A 19,648-nucleotide genomic window follows, 5' to 3' on the forward strand; every position below is an offset into this window, starting at 1 on the left:
GAAGTAGCAGTTTACATAGGGGGCATCAGCAACTTTGCCAATTACACTGAGCACCATCTGCCAGGGTGTCTGCAATGCTGGCTTTTTCCTCCTGCTATTCCATCAGGAAATCCATCAGGTACTTCTGCTGGGTCAGAATGTCCCCCAGCCTCTCATGGATCCTCTGCCAGGTTCCTGACACAGGAGTGAAAGCACAAGCATGAGAAATTAGTGAGAAGGCGCCTCCTCCAACATATTGTTGGCTCTGGCAGCTGGGAATGCACAGAACAAGACTGCTCTACAGGGTGTGCTGGTGACTGTTCAAACTTCCTGTAACATTCAGGGCAGTGAGTGAAGTTTTCCCACAGTGCACCACAGTTCTAGGGCTAGAATGGCTGAGGTTGGAGGTGTTAGGAACTCTGGGATACGGTTATTTTCACTAGGGTCTGTGCACTGACCTGTGGATGCCAAAGCCCTAAAAGAAAAGCCTTAAAGTACATAAGAACATAAGAACGGCCGTACTGGGTCAGACCAAAGGTCCATCTAGCCCAGTATCCTGTCAGCCGACAGTGGCCAGCACCAGGTGCCCCAGAGAGGGAGGACCAAAGACAATGATCAAGCGATTTGTCTCCTGCCATCCCTCTCCAGCCTCTGACAAACAGAGGCCAAGGACACCATTTTATCCCCTGGCTAATAGCCTTTTATGGACCTAACCTCCATGAAATTATCTAGTTTCTCTTTAAACTCTATTATAGTCCTAGCCTTCACAGCCTCCTCTGGCAAGGAGTTCCACAGGTAAGATTTAAATCAGCCGTGGCTAACCCGTGGTTTGCGAGCCCCCCAAAAGTGCGACTCTCAAAGCTGTTCCTGCACTTCCCCGCCCCCAACGGCCCTCGCCCCACGCTGGCTCCCGGCTTCCCTGTGCTTACCGGGTGGGAGCTGCAGGGTTTTAAAAAAATAGTGCCCAAGATGGCTGCCATCTTAAAGGGTCTGCCCCCTTTTAAATTTTTTTTTTTTTTTTTTTTTGCTTGACAATTCTGTTCTGGGGGTCTTTTTTTTTTTTTTGCACTTGACAATTCTGGTGTGGCTCTTCCCATTCCTTCCACCTCTGTTTTGGCTCTCTGTATTTAAATCAGGGGTGGCCAATCCATTTAACAAAATGTAGGCAGTCAAGCCCACGGTCCCCCTCTAACAGGGGTCAGCTGACTCAAATCCCACTAACCCGGAGCTTATACTACACCACAGACATATGCTTAGAAAGACAAGGTGGACAAGTTATTATACTATTATATTCTTATTGTATTATATTGTATTGCAGCAACTTATTTTCACAAGAGACACAAGTGTAAAGAGAACACTCAGCTCTGGAAAGCATAATCACTGTTGCAGCTAAACAGAAGGTGGAGCAGATTATTTAACATATGCAGTTAACATATTTCAAGGGGTCATTCAAGATGAAGCAGCTAGTTAACAACTCTTCAGTCATTTGGAACAACTGGTGAGAGAGGATCCAGGGGGCCACCAGCCACGTGACCCCACCTCCAACCCAGGAAAGGACTGGGACAATTCCGCTCCACTCCAGGCCCTACCTTTCCCTACCCTTGCTCCATCCCTGCCCCTTCCTCTTCCCTACCCGCACTCCGCCTTCTCCCCCAGCCGAAGGGACCCATGGAAGAAGCCAGGGCCATGGGTCTGGCTGCAGAGCCCAGGGTTCTCTGCCCCTCCTCCCCCCGCACTCACTGGCAGCAGCAAGGAAAGTGGAGCAATGTGGCCCCAGCTTGCTCTGCTCTTTGGGCCATGCTGCTCCACTTCCTGTTGGGCAGGGCTGGATTCAGGTCTTCATAGGCACTGGCATAATCGTAGACCTTTAAATTAGATTATATATTAATATATATGGGAGAAATGCCCCATCGCCTATACACCTAATATTATACTGTCTATTTTACCTGTATGTTGACTAAAGATGCAAATTATAAAGTTTGATTTAGCAGTTTTATTTTCAATATAATTATTAATTTTTTTTGGCCCTACATTTTTTGTAGGTCCTAAACTTTTTTTGTAAGCCCTAGGCATCATGCCTATTGTGCCTAATGGATAATCCTGCTGACGGGGAGTGCAGAGGCAGTCACGCCCCTCCCCATAGCAGCGCAGCTAAGAAGAGTGAGTTGAGACTGCATTGCTCCGTTTTACCAGTCACTGCCAGTGAGTGGGGGGAGGGGAAAGGGAAGCAACCCCTTCTCCCATTTGTCCTCCCACCAGCTGCTGGCCAGCCCCTTGCCCCTCCTGCCCATGGCCTTTGGGCATGTGATCCTTCCTCATGCCACCCCTCGACGCCCCTGCCATATGACACATCTATTCAGTGCACACTTTTTAGTTTAAGTCTAGCAATGTCAGGTAAGGTCTCAGACTCCTCTTTTAAATAAGTTGTGCACATTTCCTCTGAGAGCAAGGACTCAGAGATCAAATATAGAAAATGATCGCTTTGAAGTGTTCACCTATAGGTGACAGGCTGTTTTTGTCTTATTTTCCTGCGTGAGTGCCTTCAAAAACATGAGTAATTGTGTGATTTCACTCACACATTTGTTAGTGGGGCACTTAGTGCATTGGATGAGGTATACCACATTTGTCAGATATGAGTAGGACCCACAGATCTTGAAAGGTATGTTGATCGTCACAGCAATGGGGATGAGTCTCTAGGTTGTGTGTCTGTTGCTGGGTCTGGTGGTGCTTGGAGTTGGTGTGTCAGTCTGTATGCAGCAAGCTCATCGTTAGAAACAAGGAGAGGGTTGGGGGCTGCTAGCAAGTAGAGGTTTATGGTCTTCCCAAGTATGGAGTTGCCTCCCTGACCATCTTGTCTAGCAGATGGATGCAGAGGCACTGGAATAATTTTTTTTACAGTGAGGGTGTTGAAAGTGAAAATCATGTACCAGCACCTCCAGTTCCAGTACCCCTGGACGTACTGGCCACTTCATCCTGAACCACCAGTTCCAGCAGCTGTGGCAAAACTGTACAACCATGTGGCAAAACTGTACAACCATGTGAACAAGGCATTTCTTCACCAGGGAGATAGTGAATAAAAGGAATTCCAGCTATTGTCTTTACATAAGATGAAACTTCAATAAAGTTTTATGGACAGGAGGGATGTTGGCGTATAGAGATATTCTCTCTCTCTCTCCCTCCCTCCCTCCCTCCCTAGAGGGGAGGCAGTAGCCAGTGCCCATGGGGAGATCGCTTTTAAGCCGGATCCCTGCACATGCCAGTCCATGCAGAGCCATTCCACCCCCTTCCCAGCAGCGCAGGGGGCAGGCAGGAGCTGGTGCTTGGAGAGCCAGCTTTAAAAAAAAAGGGGGGGCTCTCTGCAAGCACCAGTTCCCATGGAGCCACCTGTCCTTCCCTCTGCTCTGCTGGCTCTACCAGAGGCAGCAGGGCAGGGCGAGGGGAAGCAGGTAGGTGCTGATACGCTTAGGAAGCCAGCTTTTAAGCTGGCTCTCCATGCATGCTGGTTTCAGGAAGCTACCTGAGGCAGTGGAGGGGGGAGCAAGGGCGGCTGCTGTGGGTAAGGCCTGGGCCCCCTGCAGATACGGGCTGCTGCTGCCCCACATTGCTGGCTCTGTATTAGAGCCAGCAGTGCAGAGTGGCAGGCGGAGCTGGTCCACAAGGGGAGCTGAAACCAGCTTCCCTTGCAGACTGGCTCCGCAGCAAGGTGACAGGTGCTCCCCAGGACTGGAGCCGGGAGCCAGGAGCACACTGGCTGTCAGCCCCTTCCCCAGGGAACATTTTAGTAACCATGTAACCATTAAAAATTGTTGTGGCTACACAATTACTAAAATTAAATTATATCTAACATGCCGAAAAAAAGGTTTCCTGAGAGTCTCTGTGGATGGGGGAAAAAATGTTCCCACCTTTCCCAATTCTTAGCAGCCTTTGTCTCGCCAAAGAGAAAGCAGAAAATAGAAAATCACTGTTGCTACACTACGTGGTTGAAGGGAGTAGCAGAAGATCCTGCATGTGCCCCAAGACAGCTTCTGAAAACCATGCAATACAAAAGCGTAAGGCCCCAGGGAACCCACAGAGGGCTTTTAAAGAGAACTTCTGGAAGAGAGGTTTAAGACTGCCTTAGCATCTCTTTCCCCACAAGAGAAGTTCTTGCACCTTCCCAGACACAAGGCAGGCTGGTTTTGTCTGTTACAGCATCTGAAAGCCACCACTGCCCCTGAAGGAGAGCTTCTCCCCCCATCTGGGCAACCAAGGGTGCTCTAGAAATGTCTCCAACCTTTGTCTTGCTCTGCTGAGGTAGTGGAGCCTTCTTCAATGGAGAAAACAGAACACTGGCTACAGTACCCTGTGGGACAGTGACAGTGCAGGAAGCCCAGCTGAGGAAGGTACTTTCTCAGCTCATTTTCCTGTCTCTGGTCTCTTCTTGTCCTCAAGGGAAGAACACCAACAGCCACTAGCACAGAGGTCGTCACCTTCTGTGCTGTAGCTAGTAAGGTAGGGATTAAATGAGAGAAGGAGAGGAAGTAGCCTAGAGAAGGAGAAAATCCTGGATGGAGATCAGATAGGATGACAGCCAGAGTGAGTGAAGAAGGGGAGCCCAGCCTAAATGATTTCCAGCTGAGACACAGAAAAGCTTGTATAGGCCATTTAAAATTGTTCATGTGTGTAAGGAATTTATTGAAGGAAATCCAAAGACCTGAGCATTGCACGACAGAATACAAGGCTAAGCAGCAGACCACATGTGACTAGAGGTGAGCAAGTGGGCAAAATTTCATTTCAGATGCAATTTCATGAATCTTGGCCTTTTCACCTTTCTCATATATCTGAATTTTACCTGCCTACACTCCTAGCATGTAGGTCTTTTCCAGTTACAGACTAGCACAACTGGATTTTTCTAATTAATGAATGCCAAAAAGTCACACCCACAAGCCAAATGGAGTTCTACCATTATTTGTATTACAGTAGCATCTACAAGCCCCAAGCCTACCAAACCCTCCTTGCACTAGCAGGATATATTAATAAAGTTAGAGACAATCCTTGTCCTGAAGAGTTTACAATCCAAGCAAACAAGACAAAAGGTGGGAGTAAGAAGGTGCTATTATCTCCATTTTACACAGTTAACGATGGTACACAGAAATTTGGTGATTTACCCAAGACCACACAAGAAATCTGCACAGAGCCAGCGACTAAAGCTTTGGTCCAGGGTCTTTATGAGAAAACCCATCTCTGCTCTTTCACTTGTGAAATGTCTTTGGTTAAAAGGTATCAATGTTATTGTTAGTTTATTACACTAGCAATGAGTGTGCACAAACCCTTTTGTTTGAAGAAATCTCACCCCATTCTCCTGCCACTTTAGTCTAGTTTAACGTAAGAAATATTAGCATGACATCAAAGCTTTGAGACTACCTAGGCCACCAAAGTGGCCAACCTGCGGCTCACGAGCCGCTAAATAATTGCAGCTCCTGACAGAACCCGGAACCGCTCAGGTCCGCCAGTCTCACAACTGGGCTGCTGTGAGCCGCATGCGTGCTCAGGGCCCCCAGCACACCGCATTCCACTCACGGCCCCCAGCGTACTGCATCATATCCTGCACATGCAGGCCGGGGCGCACACAGCGCCCCAGCCTGCACATGCCAGCAACCAGCTGATGGGTGCAGGCAGCAGCAGCTCCGGGGGCGGTGGCACCAGCAGTGGCTCCGGGACCTGGGCATAAGGTTAGTGGGGGAGGGGAGGAAGGGAGATTAGGTTGGGGGGGGCACATGGCATGCCAGCTGCTCAGCACACGCACCCAGAGGGAGACGCTTGGCTATAGCGGAGGCTCCGGGACCCAAGAATTAGGTAAAGCGGGGGAGGGGGATTGGTAAAGCAGGGGGGCAGTGCCTGCCTCTGGGAGAGGGGGATTGGGTTGGGGTCTGTGTGTCTGGTTCTGGGGAAGGGAAGTGGGATTGGGTTGGGGGAGGGGGGCAGCACACTTCCTGAGACCTGGGATCCCCAGGTACTGGCCCAAGCTGTCTCTGTCCCCTCCTCCTGACCAGACCCCTCCCATGAGTACCCTGCCCCAGCACCCAGCCCCAGCACCCTGCCCCCACCAGCACAGTTGGGGCCATATTAGCGAGGCTTGGGGGGTTTTGGAGCGGTTGTGTTTTTGCATCTCACTTATGTGGCCCCGACTGACTTTTCTGTGGGTCAGTGACCCCTGACTCAAAAACAGGTCGTCCCCCCCCTCATAAATAAAGACAACGCTGAAACATTTTGTGTTTGATATAATATTTACTTAATGAAGCCTGGCTAACAAGCCCCCAATTGGGCCAAGTCCCTATTTGGCCACAGCATCATAACACTCCTGCACCACCACCCCCGACTACAAACCTGATCCTATCATACACTGAAACCCCCTGTCCTGAGCCTCTCACACCCCCAAACTCCTGCACCCCCATACACTGCAAATCTGTGTCCTGAGCCCATCATTCTCCCAGCCCTGAGCCCCTCATGCACATCAGCCCAAACTCCTGCACCTTCACCGCCACAAGCCTGCGGTTTGCTCAGCACCCCAACCCTCCACCTGACCCCAACACTCTCCAGCATGAAGCCTCCTCCCTGAGCCAGCATCCTCTTCTCTACTTCCTCCTGCACCCAATTCCCTCCCAGAGCTTGCACTTCTCACCCCTTCCCAGTGCTTTTTTTTGTGATGGTATGCCCCCGGATGGTGTACCGGCACCTATTTTCCCCCAGCATGGGTTGTGAGGGTTTTGGTTTTTTTTTTTTTTTTTGCTCAACAACTCCACCCCCTTTTCCCCCCCCCCCCCATGTGGCTCTTCACACTCTATCCACCACTGTTTTGGCTCTTCATCTCTAATGGGTTAGCCATCCTGCCCTAGGCTTTCAAAATAGCAAGATACCAAAATAGTAGCAGGGTCAGAGGGCTTAGTCAGCAAGGAAAGAAGTCTGTGTTTATACCATACTTGAAGACTCAATTTTGAGGTAAGTTTACTGTTGAACTTAAAGGCTCTGAAACTTGAAAGCTGTAAGTAGTGCTGAAAGCCTGTCGTGGGGGATGCGCATTCCTTCCAAACCCCAAGAGGACAAGCACAAAACAGGAATTTAAAACATGAGGCATGTTTATTGGCAATGGATAGAGTATTTAATCCTAAATTTTCTCTCCTACTTCAACATTTGCTCTGAGCCAACAGAAACAAATTAGCTTTGTAAGAACAAGGGAATTCCATTCTAAAGCATACAGATGTAATCAGCCTCAAAGACAAGAGAGTTTAAGCCTGAAATCAGATGGTGACAAACAAGACAAGTTAATTATGTACATTAAAAAGGGATCACATGAAAGAGATATATAAGGCCATGGATGTTTATACAGCAAGAAAATAGGGAGCACACATAATGCTGCTGTAATTGCTATTTACACCGACATTTTTCAGCTGCTGCTAAGCTATTCAAATGCCAGAATGCTTCCAAGTTAGTGGCTTGTTTTGATTTGCAGAGCATGCTAAAGAAAATGGCTGGTGCATGATCATTAAACTGCAGACAAATATCTGACAATTCATTCTGAAAGATCTGCCCCCTCTAGGAGCCCCACCACTGGACTGATCCCCTTCCAATTTCCTAGAGTTGGACACTGCTCCATCAAAAGAAAGTGAAAATTACTCCTGGGACAACCACAAGATTGCCTGAGAGTAATGCACAGCATTCCCAGCCCAAAAGCTGGACTCTGCTCCCAGGTTCCACAACCACTGAATTAATGAGCTGGCAGAAATCACACACTCCATCTGTGGTACTGTAGCAACTTACATGATCATGGAAAAAATTGCACAGCACAGGACTGGGTGAAGGCAACTCTTTTTCATTGTAAATATATGCTTGTGCAGAACGTGGCCTACAAAACCTATTCTTAGAGCATCTGCAAAAGCCATTCTGAACAGCAGGCTTGTCCAGCAAACTTTCCTATATATTCTCATATGTTATTCATAATTCGGCTGATCCCAGCTATTTAAATCTTAAGTATTATGAATTAATTCCAGTTGGCCCAAATTAAGTTAACAGAACTATTTTGAAGAGCCCTGTCCATACAATACATGGTTTAAAAGATAAAAGCACAGAAGAGATCAGATAGCCAAACACCACCAGTCTTTGCAAGCACACATGTGCCAAGTGAGCCCAAGTGACTACTGAGATCGTCACTCACCCAATTCACTGTTGTCATCCACCAAGATAATTTCATGAAGAAGATAGGCTGGAGTGCGATCCAATACACTATGTACTGTTCGAAGCAAAGCAGAGAATGCTTCATTATAGAAGCAAATAACAATGCTGGCAAACGGTAAATCGGAAGGGTAGGACTTCTCTCTGCACCTACAAAGAAAAGTCACACTTGTGTTCAATGAACATTTATACAGGGCTGCACTTCCTGACAAAACTCCATAAACAGAAACAACAACATTGAATTAGAAATTGTTCTCTTACATTTCAGTGTTACACTAAGAGCGTGTCTTACAATATAAACCGTACGACAAACTATGTTAGGCCATTTTACAGACACCATAATAATCACTGAAGTGGTTCATGTCCATACTGCCCTTCTTCTGTGGGGGGATGTGCATCCTCACCAGGACGGCTTCCACCAACTTCAGAGGAGCAGCATGGGTGTGTGGAGGAGGTGGGGATGAAAGGTGAGAGCCAGGGCTCTCAGCTTCATGAGCAACTCCTCACCAGGAGCCTGGCTGCCACTACTCTTCCCCAAATGAGCATCTTGGCTCCCTGCCAGGAGCCCAGGCAGTCCACATAAGGCTCGAGCTGCAAAGTTCCCCACTGGTCACAGCCATGCTCCCAGTGGGCAGCAGGGAGCTGAGAGCCGGAGGCAAGGCAGCCAGACTCCTGAAGGGGAGATCCACACCCAGAGTCTGGCTGGGTGCTCAGCTGCAAGACTGGGAAGAGGGAGCCAGGCTGGTAGTAGTGCTCCCTGTGGAGAGCCCAGGCAGCAGCTGGAGCAGGATGCCTGCATGGAATCCCTGTTTAAAATAGATCTAGCCTGAAGAGATAGGAGCCAGCTTTTTTGTCAGCTTTATAGTTCCAGTGGAGCCATGAAACTGACAAGAGTAACACCCAAGAGATGTAAGTAACCTAGCGTCTAAATGGACAATGGATTGCCCTAATCATATTGGCATAAGCCCAATGCCTCTCATGGCCGTGTAGTTATTATGCCAGTGCTGTAGGGCTTTTGATTGGTAGGAACAAGGCTGTAGTGTGTACATTTACAGTTTGGTGGATGACAAATTGCTTTGTGTCGACCAAGCCTAAAACATACATTAACACAATACTTACATTAGAGCTCAAAGAAGAAGAGTAGCCTCAGACCTGCAAAAAAACAACAACAAATGGTCTGGTAGCACTTTATAGACTAACAAAACATGTAGATAGTATCATGAGCTTTCATGGGCACAGCCCACTTCTTCAGATGACTGGAGTTATCGCCGGTCATCTGAAGAAGTGGGCTGTGATACCATCTACAAGTTGTTAGTCTATAAAGTGCTATCAAACCATTTGTTGTTTTTTTTCCTGTGACTGACTAACTCGGCTATCCCCTGAAGCTCAGACCTGCAGTTCACACAATTCAGACCCACATAAATCAATATGGTTTAGTGCAGCATGTTACAATAGGTAATACATTGCTATAAGGTCACATTCCTAACACTCAGGCTACGTCTACACTACAAGGTTTTTGTGCAAGAAGTCTTTTGCGGAAGAGTTCTTGGTCAAAAACTTCTTGCGCAAATCGCGTCCACACCTCAAAGGCATCGCTTTTGCGCAAGAGACCATCCACACTGCATGGATGCTCTTGTACAAGAAAGCTCTGATGGCCATTCACAGAATGGACATCAGAGCACCTGTGCTTTTTCAGATGGGCTCTGTTTGCACAAGAAACCCCTATGGAGCGTCCACACATGCCTTTTTGTGCTACAGCTGTTGCACAAAAAGTAGGTAAACCTCATTCTAGGAGACACAACTCCAACGCAAAAAGCCCTCTGTTCTGCCATTTTACTGTTGATTTACTTACGCAAAAGCACCCTTGAGATGTGGACACTCTGCGGGTTTTTGTGCACAAACAGCTGTTTTTGTGCAAAAACTTTGTAGTGTAGACCTAGCCACAGTAGTTAGAGCAGGCAATGCAAGTCTTGCAACAAAAATAGGAGGATTTTTATTTGCCTATTTCAATTTCTCTCTCTGATATCTACAAATCAAATATGGCACAGGGTAAATTGTCAATACTGGCAACTGAGAGGGGATTAAGTAATAACAAAATACTGAGGACTTAAAACGGTAACTCTGGTTTCATCAGGAAAGTTGTTCACTTTACACTTACACTCAACTGAGCAACTACAACCAAAAAACAAAGTTATACCATAATTTTGTTTTTTTGAAGAGGGGGTCATGGTTGCTTTACTCCATGAAAGTGTAATCGAGTATAGAAAGCTTGTGCTTCTGAATAAAAAGAGTCACTAGATAGACAGCACTATCATCCCCACCACCAAAAAAGGGTCCTATTTAAGACAGCATCTCATATCTTCCCAGGCTTTATTAGCTTGTAGCAAGGTGCACTGGTATATAAAGACAGAGCACTCTGCCATTCCCAAGCTCCATCAAGACTTCCAACACTCATTAACTTCAATATTTAAACTTTAAGGGCCTAATTTTTGAGATACTGAGCAGAACAATTTGCAACATCTTCAGTCAGAGAGAGGTATTCTGTTCCTCTGGGGGATGAGAGAAAAAAAAAAAAAATCAAGCTAAAAACATTGTTCTAGAATATTTAGAATCATAGGCTGTGTCTACACTGGCAAGTTATTCCGGAAAATCAGCTGCTTTTCTGGAAAAACTTGCCAGCTGTCTACACTGGCCACTTGAATTTCCGGAAAAGCACTGACGATTTAATGTAAAATCATCAGTGCTTTTCCAGAAAAACTATGCTGTTTCCGTTCGGGCAAAAGTCTTTTTCCGGAAAACTGTTCCGGAAAAGGGCCAGTGTAGACAGCACAGTAGTGTTTTCCGCAAAAAAGCCCCGATCGCGAAAATGATGATCGGGGCTTTTTTGCGGAAAAGCGCGTCTAGATTGGCTACGGACACTTTTCCGGAAAAGCGTCCTGCCACTCGACGCGCTTTTCTGAAAATGCTTTTAACGGAAAACTTTTCCGTTAAAAGCATTTCCGGAAAATCATGCCAGTGTAGACGTAGCCATAGGGTTTATAATTAGGGAGACAGAGTAGGAATGTAGGTTATCTAGCCCTGCCTAAAATGCATGCAAGATTGCTCTGCTACAGTATATTCCTGAGAGCTTTATCCCCCAACCTATATTTAAGTTACTAAATTGCTACCTCTTAGATCAAATAAAATAGCTTACTGCAAACCCAAAGACCTGGCTGGGATGATTTAGTAGGGGCTGGTCCTGTTTCATACAGGGGGGTGGACTAAATAATCATCTAAGGCAGTGGTCCCCAACGTTTTGGGGCTGCTGGGCGCCTGGGGGCGGGGCCGCTCACACGCTGCGCATATGGGGGCGGGGCCACTCACAGGCCACGTGACTGGGGGCGTGGCCAAGCATGCGCCGCACGCCCGAGGTCGGCACCGGCATGTGCCGCGATCCCAGGCAGGGGCTGCCCAGGTTCCACGTGGCACCCCCGGGGCTGGGGCTGGCGCAGCGCCCCCGGGAGCGGGGCCAAGGCCGGCGCCAGGGCCGGCAAGGGCACGCGTGGGGGCCGGGGCCGAGGCCAGGAGTCAGGGTCGGCACCGGCACGCGCAGCACACCCAGGGCCGGGGCCGGCCATACGCCCGGGGCTGGCACCTGCCGCACGCCCGGGGGCGGGGCCAGCCCAGATTGCTCCACGGGCACATGTAAAGGGCCCAGCGGGTGCCATGGCGCCCGCGGGCACCGGGTTGAGGACCACGGATCTAAGGTATCTTCCAACACTATGATTCTATTAAACCCTAGTGCTCATGAAGCGTGTAAGTAAGTTTACACACAATTTAGGTTTTTAATTAAAAACCTTAATATTGTACTGGTACATGAGAAAAAGTGAAATTGAATATTGAAAAGGGCACCTAGCACCCAGTTATGCTCATCACACTGCTTACCATTTTGCTATTCACTCCACAGAATAAATGGAAAAAACCTGATTGTAAAAATACTTTCTTTTTAAAATAATCTAGTATGTAATTAATACAGGAAAATAATTTTTCCCCATATCACCCCTTTAATATTAACAGGTCAGCATACACTTGTACAGAATACATGTATGCACTATACAAACATCTCTATGCCCATTGTATCGGTCTTGACATGAAATATCCTTCATGGTCCATTAATGGAGATCTTTTGAGCATACTCTGATCAATACATTGAATCAATATCACCATTAGTTGGTTCTCTGTGTGGACACAAAAGTTCTGTGTTACATTAACTAAGGATCATCTAACCCAGTGGTCTCCAACCTTTTTATACCCAAGATCACTTTTTAAATGACAGACCAAGCCCAGAACTACCACCCCACCTCTTCCTTGAAGCCCCGCCCCTTCCTTGATGCCCCGCCCTCTCTATTCTCCTCCTCTCCGTCACTTGCTATCTCCAATCCTTATACTGCTGCTTATTTTTTTATTTTATTTTTTTATTTTATTCTTCTGTAGTAAAAGGTTTTTCCAACATTTGGCCTGTCTACACTGGACCAAATGTCAGAAAAAAACCCTTCTTTTGGAAGCCACCTTATTCCTTGTGGATAAAGGAATATAAGGTGACTGAAAGAGCATGTTTGCTCTTCCACTAAAAAAGCGGAAGAACAAACGCAACCCTGGATGCAGAAGAGTTTTTCTGGGATATCTCCAGAATCCTGAAAAACTCCTGCAGTCTAGCTGGACCCTTGCTGTGTTGAGATAGGATGTGTAGTCTCTGGGGTGGGAATGACGTATTTGAGTGTGGGAAGGGGTGAGAGGTGCAAACTCTGGGAGGAAATGAGGATGCAGGAGGAGGTGGAGAAGGGGACACTGGCTCGGGGAGGGGGCTCCAGACTGGGCAGTGTTGGGATACTAAGCAAGCCACAGGCTTATGGATGTAAGGGTGCAGGAATTTGGGTTGGGGTATGTAAGGGGCTGAGGGCATGAGGTTCCAGTGTTTGATAGGCTCAGATCTAGGGTCTGGGGAAGGGGGAGTTGCAGAAGTGGTTGTGGCCAGATGGGGGCTTGGCCCCAATTGGGGGTTTGTTGGCCAGGCTTCATTTTTAAATAAAATACTATGTTAAACACAAAAAGTTTCTGCATTGTCTTTATTTATGAGAATGGCAGGGAACCTGCCTTGAGTCAGAGGTCACTGACCCATAGAAAAGTCATTTGGGAGCAGGGGACACAGTACTGGGGCGGGGTGCTAGTGGGTTCTGGAGCAGGGAACAGGGTGCCAGTGGGGGCGGGGGAGAGGGGGCAGGGTGCCAGGACAGGTTTCTGCAGCAGGGGACAGGTTTCTGCAGAGGGGCGCAGGGGGACAGGTTTCTGTAGTAGGAGACAGGGTACCAGAAGGAACTGGTTTCTGCAGGGGGGGCAGGTTGCCGGGGGACAAGTTTCTGCAGCAGGGTGGGGGGGGGCAAGGGAGAGGGAACAGGGGGCCAGGAGGGCGGGGGACAAGTTTGGGGCAGAGGAGAGGGAACAAGATTGGGGGCAGGGAGTTCCCTACACCAGCCATGGAGGGAAGCCTCCGACCCGCGCTCCCTCCGGACTGACCGCAGGGCAGCCGGGCTGGAGCGAAGAAAAGCAGCTGCCTGGCCAGCTGGCCATGATGCTCAGCCAGGGTGCCACCAAGCTCCACGTGGGCAGGCGCAGAGGGGAAGCCGCCCAATCAGCTGGAGCGTGGTTCAGCCTCCTCTGGGCTGAACGCCACAGCCAGCTGGCCAGGCAGCTTCTCCTCTGCGCCAGCCCATGTGGAGCATGGTGCACCCTGACTGAGCACCATAGCCAGCTGGCCAGGCAGCTGCTTCTCTTCCCTCCAGCCTGGCTGCCCTGCGCTCAGCCCAGGGAGGCTGCGCCTAGCTCCAGCTGTGAAAGCCACAGTCAGCTGGCTGGGGTGTTTCAGCCCTCCCGACCTTCCAGCTCCCACCATTCCTCGCAGCTACTCACCTGTGTTGTTGCTCGGTGAGTAGCTGCTCCTCAAATGAGGAAATCTAATGTAAATGTACTGCACAGGTGCGCAGTTCAGAGAGAGCTCAAGAGCTACTCTTAGAGCCCCTGAGATCTACCAGTAGCTCACGATCTACTGGTTGGTGACCACGGATCTAACTTATTTCACTACCATATATTTGCAGTTAGGTCTTTGAGGTGACCATCAAATAGCTTCTCATATTTAAATTGAGCAGGGTACTTTCTAATTGATCCATTTAACATCTGAAAAAATAAAATGATTTCTACTTAATCCTCTGACCTGTCATTAATTTGTAAAGATTCTTCTCTACATGCATTTCTTTGCAGTCATATTTTAAAATCTAAGTTCAATGAGAATTCTGTGTGGTAAAGCAGGTAGATAGGACTTATTTTGGTGCTCTTAACCACCCCCCACCCCCACACACCCTTAAGGAAGCATTCATCTGTAATGTGACCTGCTCAGCAGCAATTTTCTAATTATGTACAATTATCATCTCATTCCCCTTTGTCTCTTGAGATCCAATTCTGAACAGTATTCAATAGAGCAAGCCCTCAAAATTAAAACAATAACCTCCAGCCATCTGACTGCAAGTATTAAAGGACTGGACTTCTGCCTTCAGTGGTAACTGATATATTGAAAGCAAACTGTAATAGATGGGTAGTTGCCAAATGTTTAAATCCAGTCTCATTATTTAGCATACTAGGCCCTTGAAAACATAACATTATATTTTTTAGAGAAAATGGCATAAAGGACATACTTTGCGTCCCTTGTATCTGGCACATCTCTATGGTATCCCAACCGATTGCTGATAAGAACATTGAAGGCATGCTTCTGATAGCCCAAGTCTCTCACCTCCTGATCATGCTCATTAAAAATCATACCTGTAATAGAAATATATCAAAATCAATTCACAGGGTCAAAAATGTCCTCTAGCAATGATCAAGTACTAAAATGGAGTGTAACCTCATGCAGGGCTATCACAATCTTCCTTTACAAATCATTTTAAACCCCTGTTTTCGAAACACATATCTGCGTGAATACTTTCATTTCTATCCCAATAGATTAAGTCTATGAAGAGCTTTTATAGGTTTAATAAAAATAAGCTATATATGAATACAGCATAACACCCCCCAAAAAGAATGATACCCCATTGTGTTTATTTCCTATTCCCCACACATTTCTTCCTCCTAAAAACCTCACTCTTAGCTCAGTATAAAACACAGTTGTCAAACACCTAACCAGCCAGCCAGATGTAGTGCACTTGATGCATCAATTTGGTACCCACAGCAGATTAATGGTCTACAAAAAGTGTAGGTTTCTATTTAAACACAGTAAGTTCCCAGTCCTTGTAATGGTAGAAAATCTTTCCAATTACGTCCCTTGTGCACTGCAGTTTTCCTAAGACTGCTATTGTTTGTCTTGCTGCAATCAAAGAAGCCTGCTCTATCCTCATTTGTCATACCTGAGATGTTGAGACTCAAGCTTCAGAATGACAACTTCAATAGCAACATAACTATTTCTTCGCTGATTGTTTTAGCAGAAACATCAATTTGAATTGAGTGCAATAGGAGGGTAAAGGCAGCCATCCATGTTTTAAAAAAGCACAACAGTGCAAATGGTAAAGTCTTGTAATGTCATCCTTTCCATCCCTGACTATGACTGGGGCCAACAATTTAAACTCTACTGCTCTAGAGTTCCAAACTTCACTAAGTTGTTGCACTATTAAGATCTCTCAACACTTGGTACGAGCCCTGAAATATTGAAACAGGTGGCTTCATTTATTTTTTTTTCACCCTTACTCAACATGTCGATTGTCTGACAAACCAATAAGCAAAGAAACCCTAAATTCATCTTCTGCAATATGCCCAAGATATTACTTTGCTTTGGAGAGCTATGCAAAATCCAGGTGACCTAGGGCAATGACAGTCTCAAGACCATCCAGGGAGGCCACACAATCAGAAAGGAAAGGGGCAAAACAGAAGGAGAAATGCAAGCTATAGAAATGTTTTTGCAAGGGAAAGACAGCAAGAATAGGTCCTTATCTCCTTTCATAGCACATATGTAACATGACTTACTAATCACAAAGTAATGGGATTTACATCTTGGAACATATAACAGTGACTCTCCAGATGGAGCATACCTGGCCCTCCAATGGGACTGCTCTATGCCTGGTCTGAACTGAGTTTTTTAGCCTTAAGTGCCACAACACTATTGTAGCAGCAGTAGCTCACACTTTGATAGCAGAGGTTTAACACTATGGCAAGCTACCTCAGAAGAAGCCACAATTTACACCAATACAGTCTGTCTCCATGGGATTGTATCCACCTGGATAACTGAAATGCAACAAGAACAGAGGTCAGGTATGTGACTATTAATAGCATCACCTTCCCTTCCTTGTCCATCAGTAGATACAAATGCAGTGGCACAAACCCTTCTTTGGAGCTGCACACCTGAACTTAACAATGCTTTTGTCTATCCAAACAATTTAAATTCTACTGCTCTAGAGTTCCAAACTTCACTGAGTTGTTAGGCTCTAAATTAGGTCATACTCGCATCTTCTGGATTGCAGCAACCACTACTGCCATCGAGCCTGTTCATTTCATCCACTTGAAGGACCACATGCTTGAAAACTTCACGCCAAATTGCACTGGTTTTTGTTCTACAGCCTGACCTCACAGGAGTATTTTTTCCTCTCTCTCTCTCTGAACAAAGACAAACTCATAAATATTATTTAAGATGGTTTTGAAGAGCTCCACGCAGGCTAACAACATGCGTACAAAATGCCTGACAAATTCCAATCCAAACAATTCTAAACCCTTGGAAAATGAGGTTTGCAATGGAAACACCAACAAACCCTGTACTACAGCAGTGTTGCATGTGTTTCATAAGCTTATAAGGAAAAAAAAAAAGATATAGATTACCCTACCAGGTGCTATTTTCTTTTCAGCTACAAACTTTTTTTTTTTTTTTTTTTAAACTTTACAGTTTAGAATATATATCATTTTTCCAGACCGGACAGACAGGAAACCCTTCCCTCCAACACTAAGTCTAATGTAACAAAGGCCCAGCTGTTTCCCAAATTTTCATACAAGAAGTGTCCTGCAATATAATACACTTGGCTTTCACCAGCCCAGCCAGTCTCTGGGTTTCAGGATCAAAGATTTTCTGTTGCAACTCTCCCAATTCATTTCCTGATGAGTAGTGAATACTTGGAAAGAAATGGTCACCTCTGGACTATCCAGCAATTTGTTGCTGTTGGTATTCAGCAAGTCGATACAAAATTTGCATGCCATGTGGCATCACAAGTTGGCTGTTAGAAGGTAAACTGCTTTCCAAAATGTATCATATATGCCTGTGAGCAGGTCCACATTTACATTTTGGTAAGCTTTTTCTGAAACTCCATAAAACTCTCCAACAGCTGATGCTTTATTGAAATTTTACCATGAAGGGAGTTTTAGCCAGCACTGCCAGCTAGACAAAATATATTCTACTTCCAAAAGAAATAGTTAAAACACAAGTGGAGTGACTTGTGCTACCTTCTTCCAGTCCTATGATCAAAGTGCTATACTCAAAACTACATTTCCACTTGCTGCACTGGAGATCAATCTTCTGGCATTCAATTTAGCAGGTCTAGTAAGTACCTGCTAAATTGAAGCTGAGGGCACCCCCAGTACTCCTATTCCTCGCGAGGAAAAAGGGAAGCCAATAGGAGCATTTTCTCCCAGTGACCTCCCACTCTGGAGACAGCACCAAGCTCGACTTAAGGTACGTTGAATCCAGCTACATTATTTACATATCTGGAGTTGCATACCTTAAGCCAGGGCTACTCAACTTTGGAAACTCCAGGGGCCACAGTGATACTCTCAGCACATGCTTAAGGCCGCAACTTAAGTGTGGTTGCATATATATGGAAATATCTTCTGTCACACTGATGGGCATAAATACAAAGATTACAGCAAGACTACACAATACGCAGGCCCATTTAAGTCAGTTCTGCTGATATTAATAAAATGCAATATTTACCCAATTTCCCCCCATATGACAGCACTTTTAACGAGCAATGACAGTCCAGGAATTTAACTACTAAAATGCATATTAACAGAAGACCATTATATTGGCTTCCAACTGTGGGCTGCATGTTGAGCCCCACGTAAACCCAAACTGTGCTGCAGGCCACAAACAAATGGGCCATGGGCCGCATGCAGCCCGTGGGCCACATGTTGAGTAGCCCTGCCTTAAGTCAACCTTTTGGGTCTAGTATAGACCTGATCTAAGTAGGTCTGTTCATTACACCAGGACTATTTGACTGAATGAAGCAAGCAAGATTTGACCCTACTTGTCAGATGAGTAAACCTGTCATAACTTCTAGCCTCATTTGTAGTAGATGTTATATTTCTATGATACATACATAAGAAGTCCGGGTCTCATACTAATGCATTGCAAACTACTTTTTAAAATCCTGTAGGTTGGAAAAATTGAGCATCTCTGCAGCCTCTAAAATTTCACACATATTTTAGTCCAATCCCCATCAAGGTAAATTACCAAGAGATATGCAAATGCTACCAGTGGCAAGATTTTATACCAAGTTTCTACCCTGGACGTTATACATTTTGGTAAATAAAAAAAAATATGCTATTTGAATATAAAATTTTTCCTTAGACAATTTTAAAGTCTCATGATCTCATTTCTAATTTAACTAAGATGTGTTTGTATGTCCATGGAAGTCCCTGATAATGAAGGTGACCAAGTCTACTTACCCATTTCAGGGGAGAGGTCCAGGTCTCCCTTCACCAGGTCATGTGCATGATTTCCAAATGGATTCCTTATATTGTTGTCTTTCGATTGTGGTCCGAGAACATGAACTGGACCCCGAGTGAAACGGGGATAGAATTTTTTAGGAAGTGGCTTTTGAGGTTCCAGCCCCTTGATGGGCACATTCTTGAAAGATTGGGTCTCTTCGCTGAAGTTGAAATAAACAAACAGCAGAAGGGTCCAGGTCACCGATGTGAAAAGGCATCCATAGCAGAAATAGCGAAGCGTGACACTTCCCATTGTAGACCTAGCATTGTTGATGACCCATTCTCAATTCCCTGAAAGAGAATCAAAGAAACAGAGTTGAGCTGTTATAGAGTTATAACTAAACTCTAAATTCCAACTTTTCATAAAATGCAAGGTCTATTTTAATTTTATGTTTGAGGTTTCAATCTTTCCTCTCCCATCCAAAAATTAAAAATATACTTGCTTAGTCTGCATAATATTCTGTATCTTCAAATAAAAGGGTGATGGGTGAAATATTAACAGCATTTTGTTTCAAGTTGGTGTCCACAATGCACCAAAGTGTATTGGTCAAAGTGGTTGCATGACTTGTAACTTATTAAAAAGTAATACTTTCCTCTCAAAAGAGAAAGGGAAGAAATATATGTAGACAAGGGGGGGGGGGGAGATACATACACACACAAAAAAAATACAGCTGGGAAGGGATGACTGAGATCC

General features: G+C 45.9%; 1 protein-coding gene across 6 annotated transcripts in view; it reads right to left on the reverse strand.

Annotated features, from left to right (window-relative positions):
- GALNT11 (polypeptide N-acetylgalactosaminyltransferase 11) overlaps positions 1 to 19,648 on the reverse strand; it is an 83,386-nt gene that overhangs the window by 48,969 nt on the left and 14,769 nt on the right. For all 6 annotated transcript variants that reach the window (XM_006129319.4, XM_025187869.2, XM_075922801.1 and 3 more), the window contains 3 exons: positions 18,913 to 19,245; positions 14,913 to 15,036; positions 8,171 to 8,337 (listed from right to left, as the gene is read on the reverse strand). In XM_006129319.4, coding sequence (XP_006129381.2) covers positions 8,171 to 8,337; positions 14,913 to 15,036; positions 18,913 to 19,207 — 586 coding nt within the window. In that variant the 5' untranslated portion in view covers positions 19,208 to 19,245. The remainder of the gene's footprint in view (positions 1 to 8,170; positions 8,338 to 14,912; positions 15,037 to 18,912; positions 19,246 to 19,648) is intronic.

This window comes from Pelodiscus sinensis, chromosome 2, assembly GCF_049634645.1.
Source record: "Pelodiscus sinensis isolate JC-2024 chromosome 2, ASM4963464v1, whole genome shotgun sequence".
Classification (NCBI taxonomy): domain Eukaryota; kingdom Metazoa; phylum Chordata; order Testudines; family Trionychidae; genus Pelodiscus; species Pelodiscus sinensis.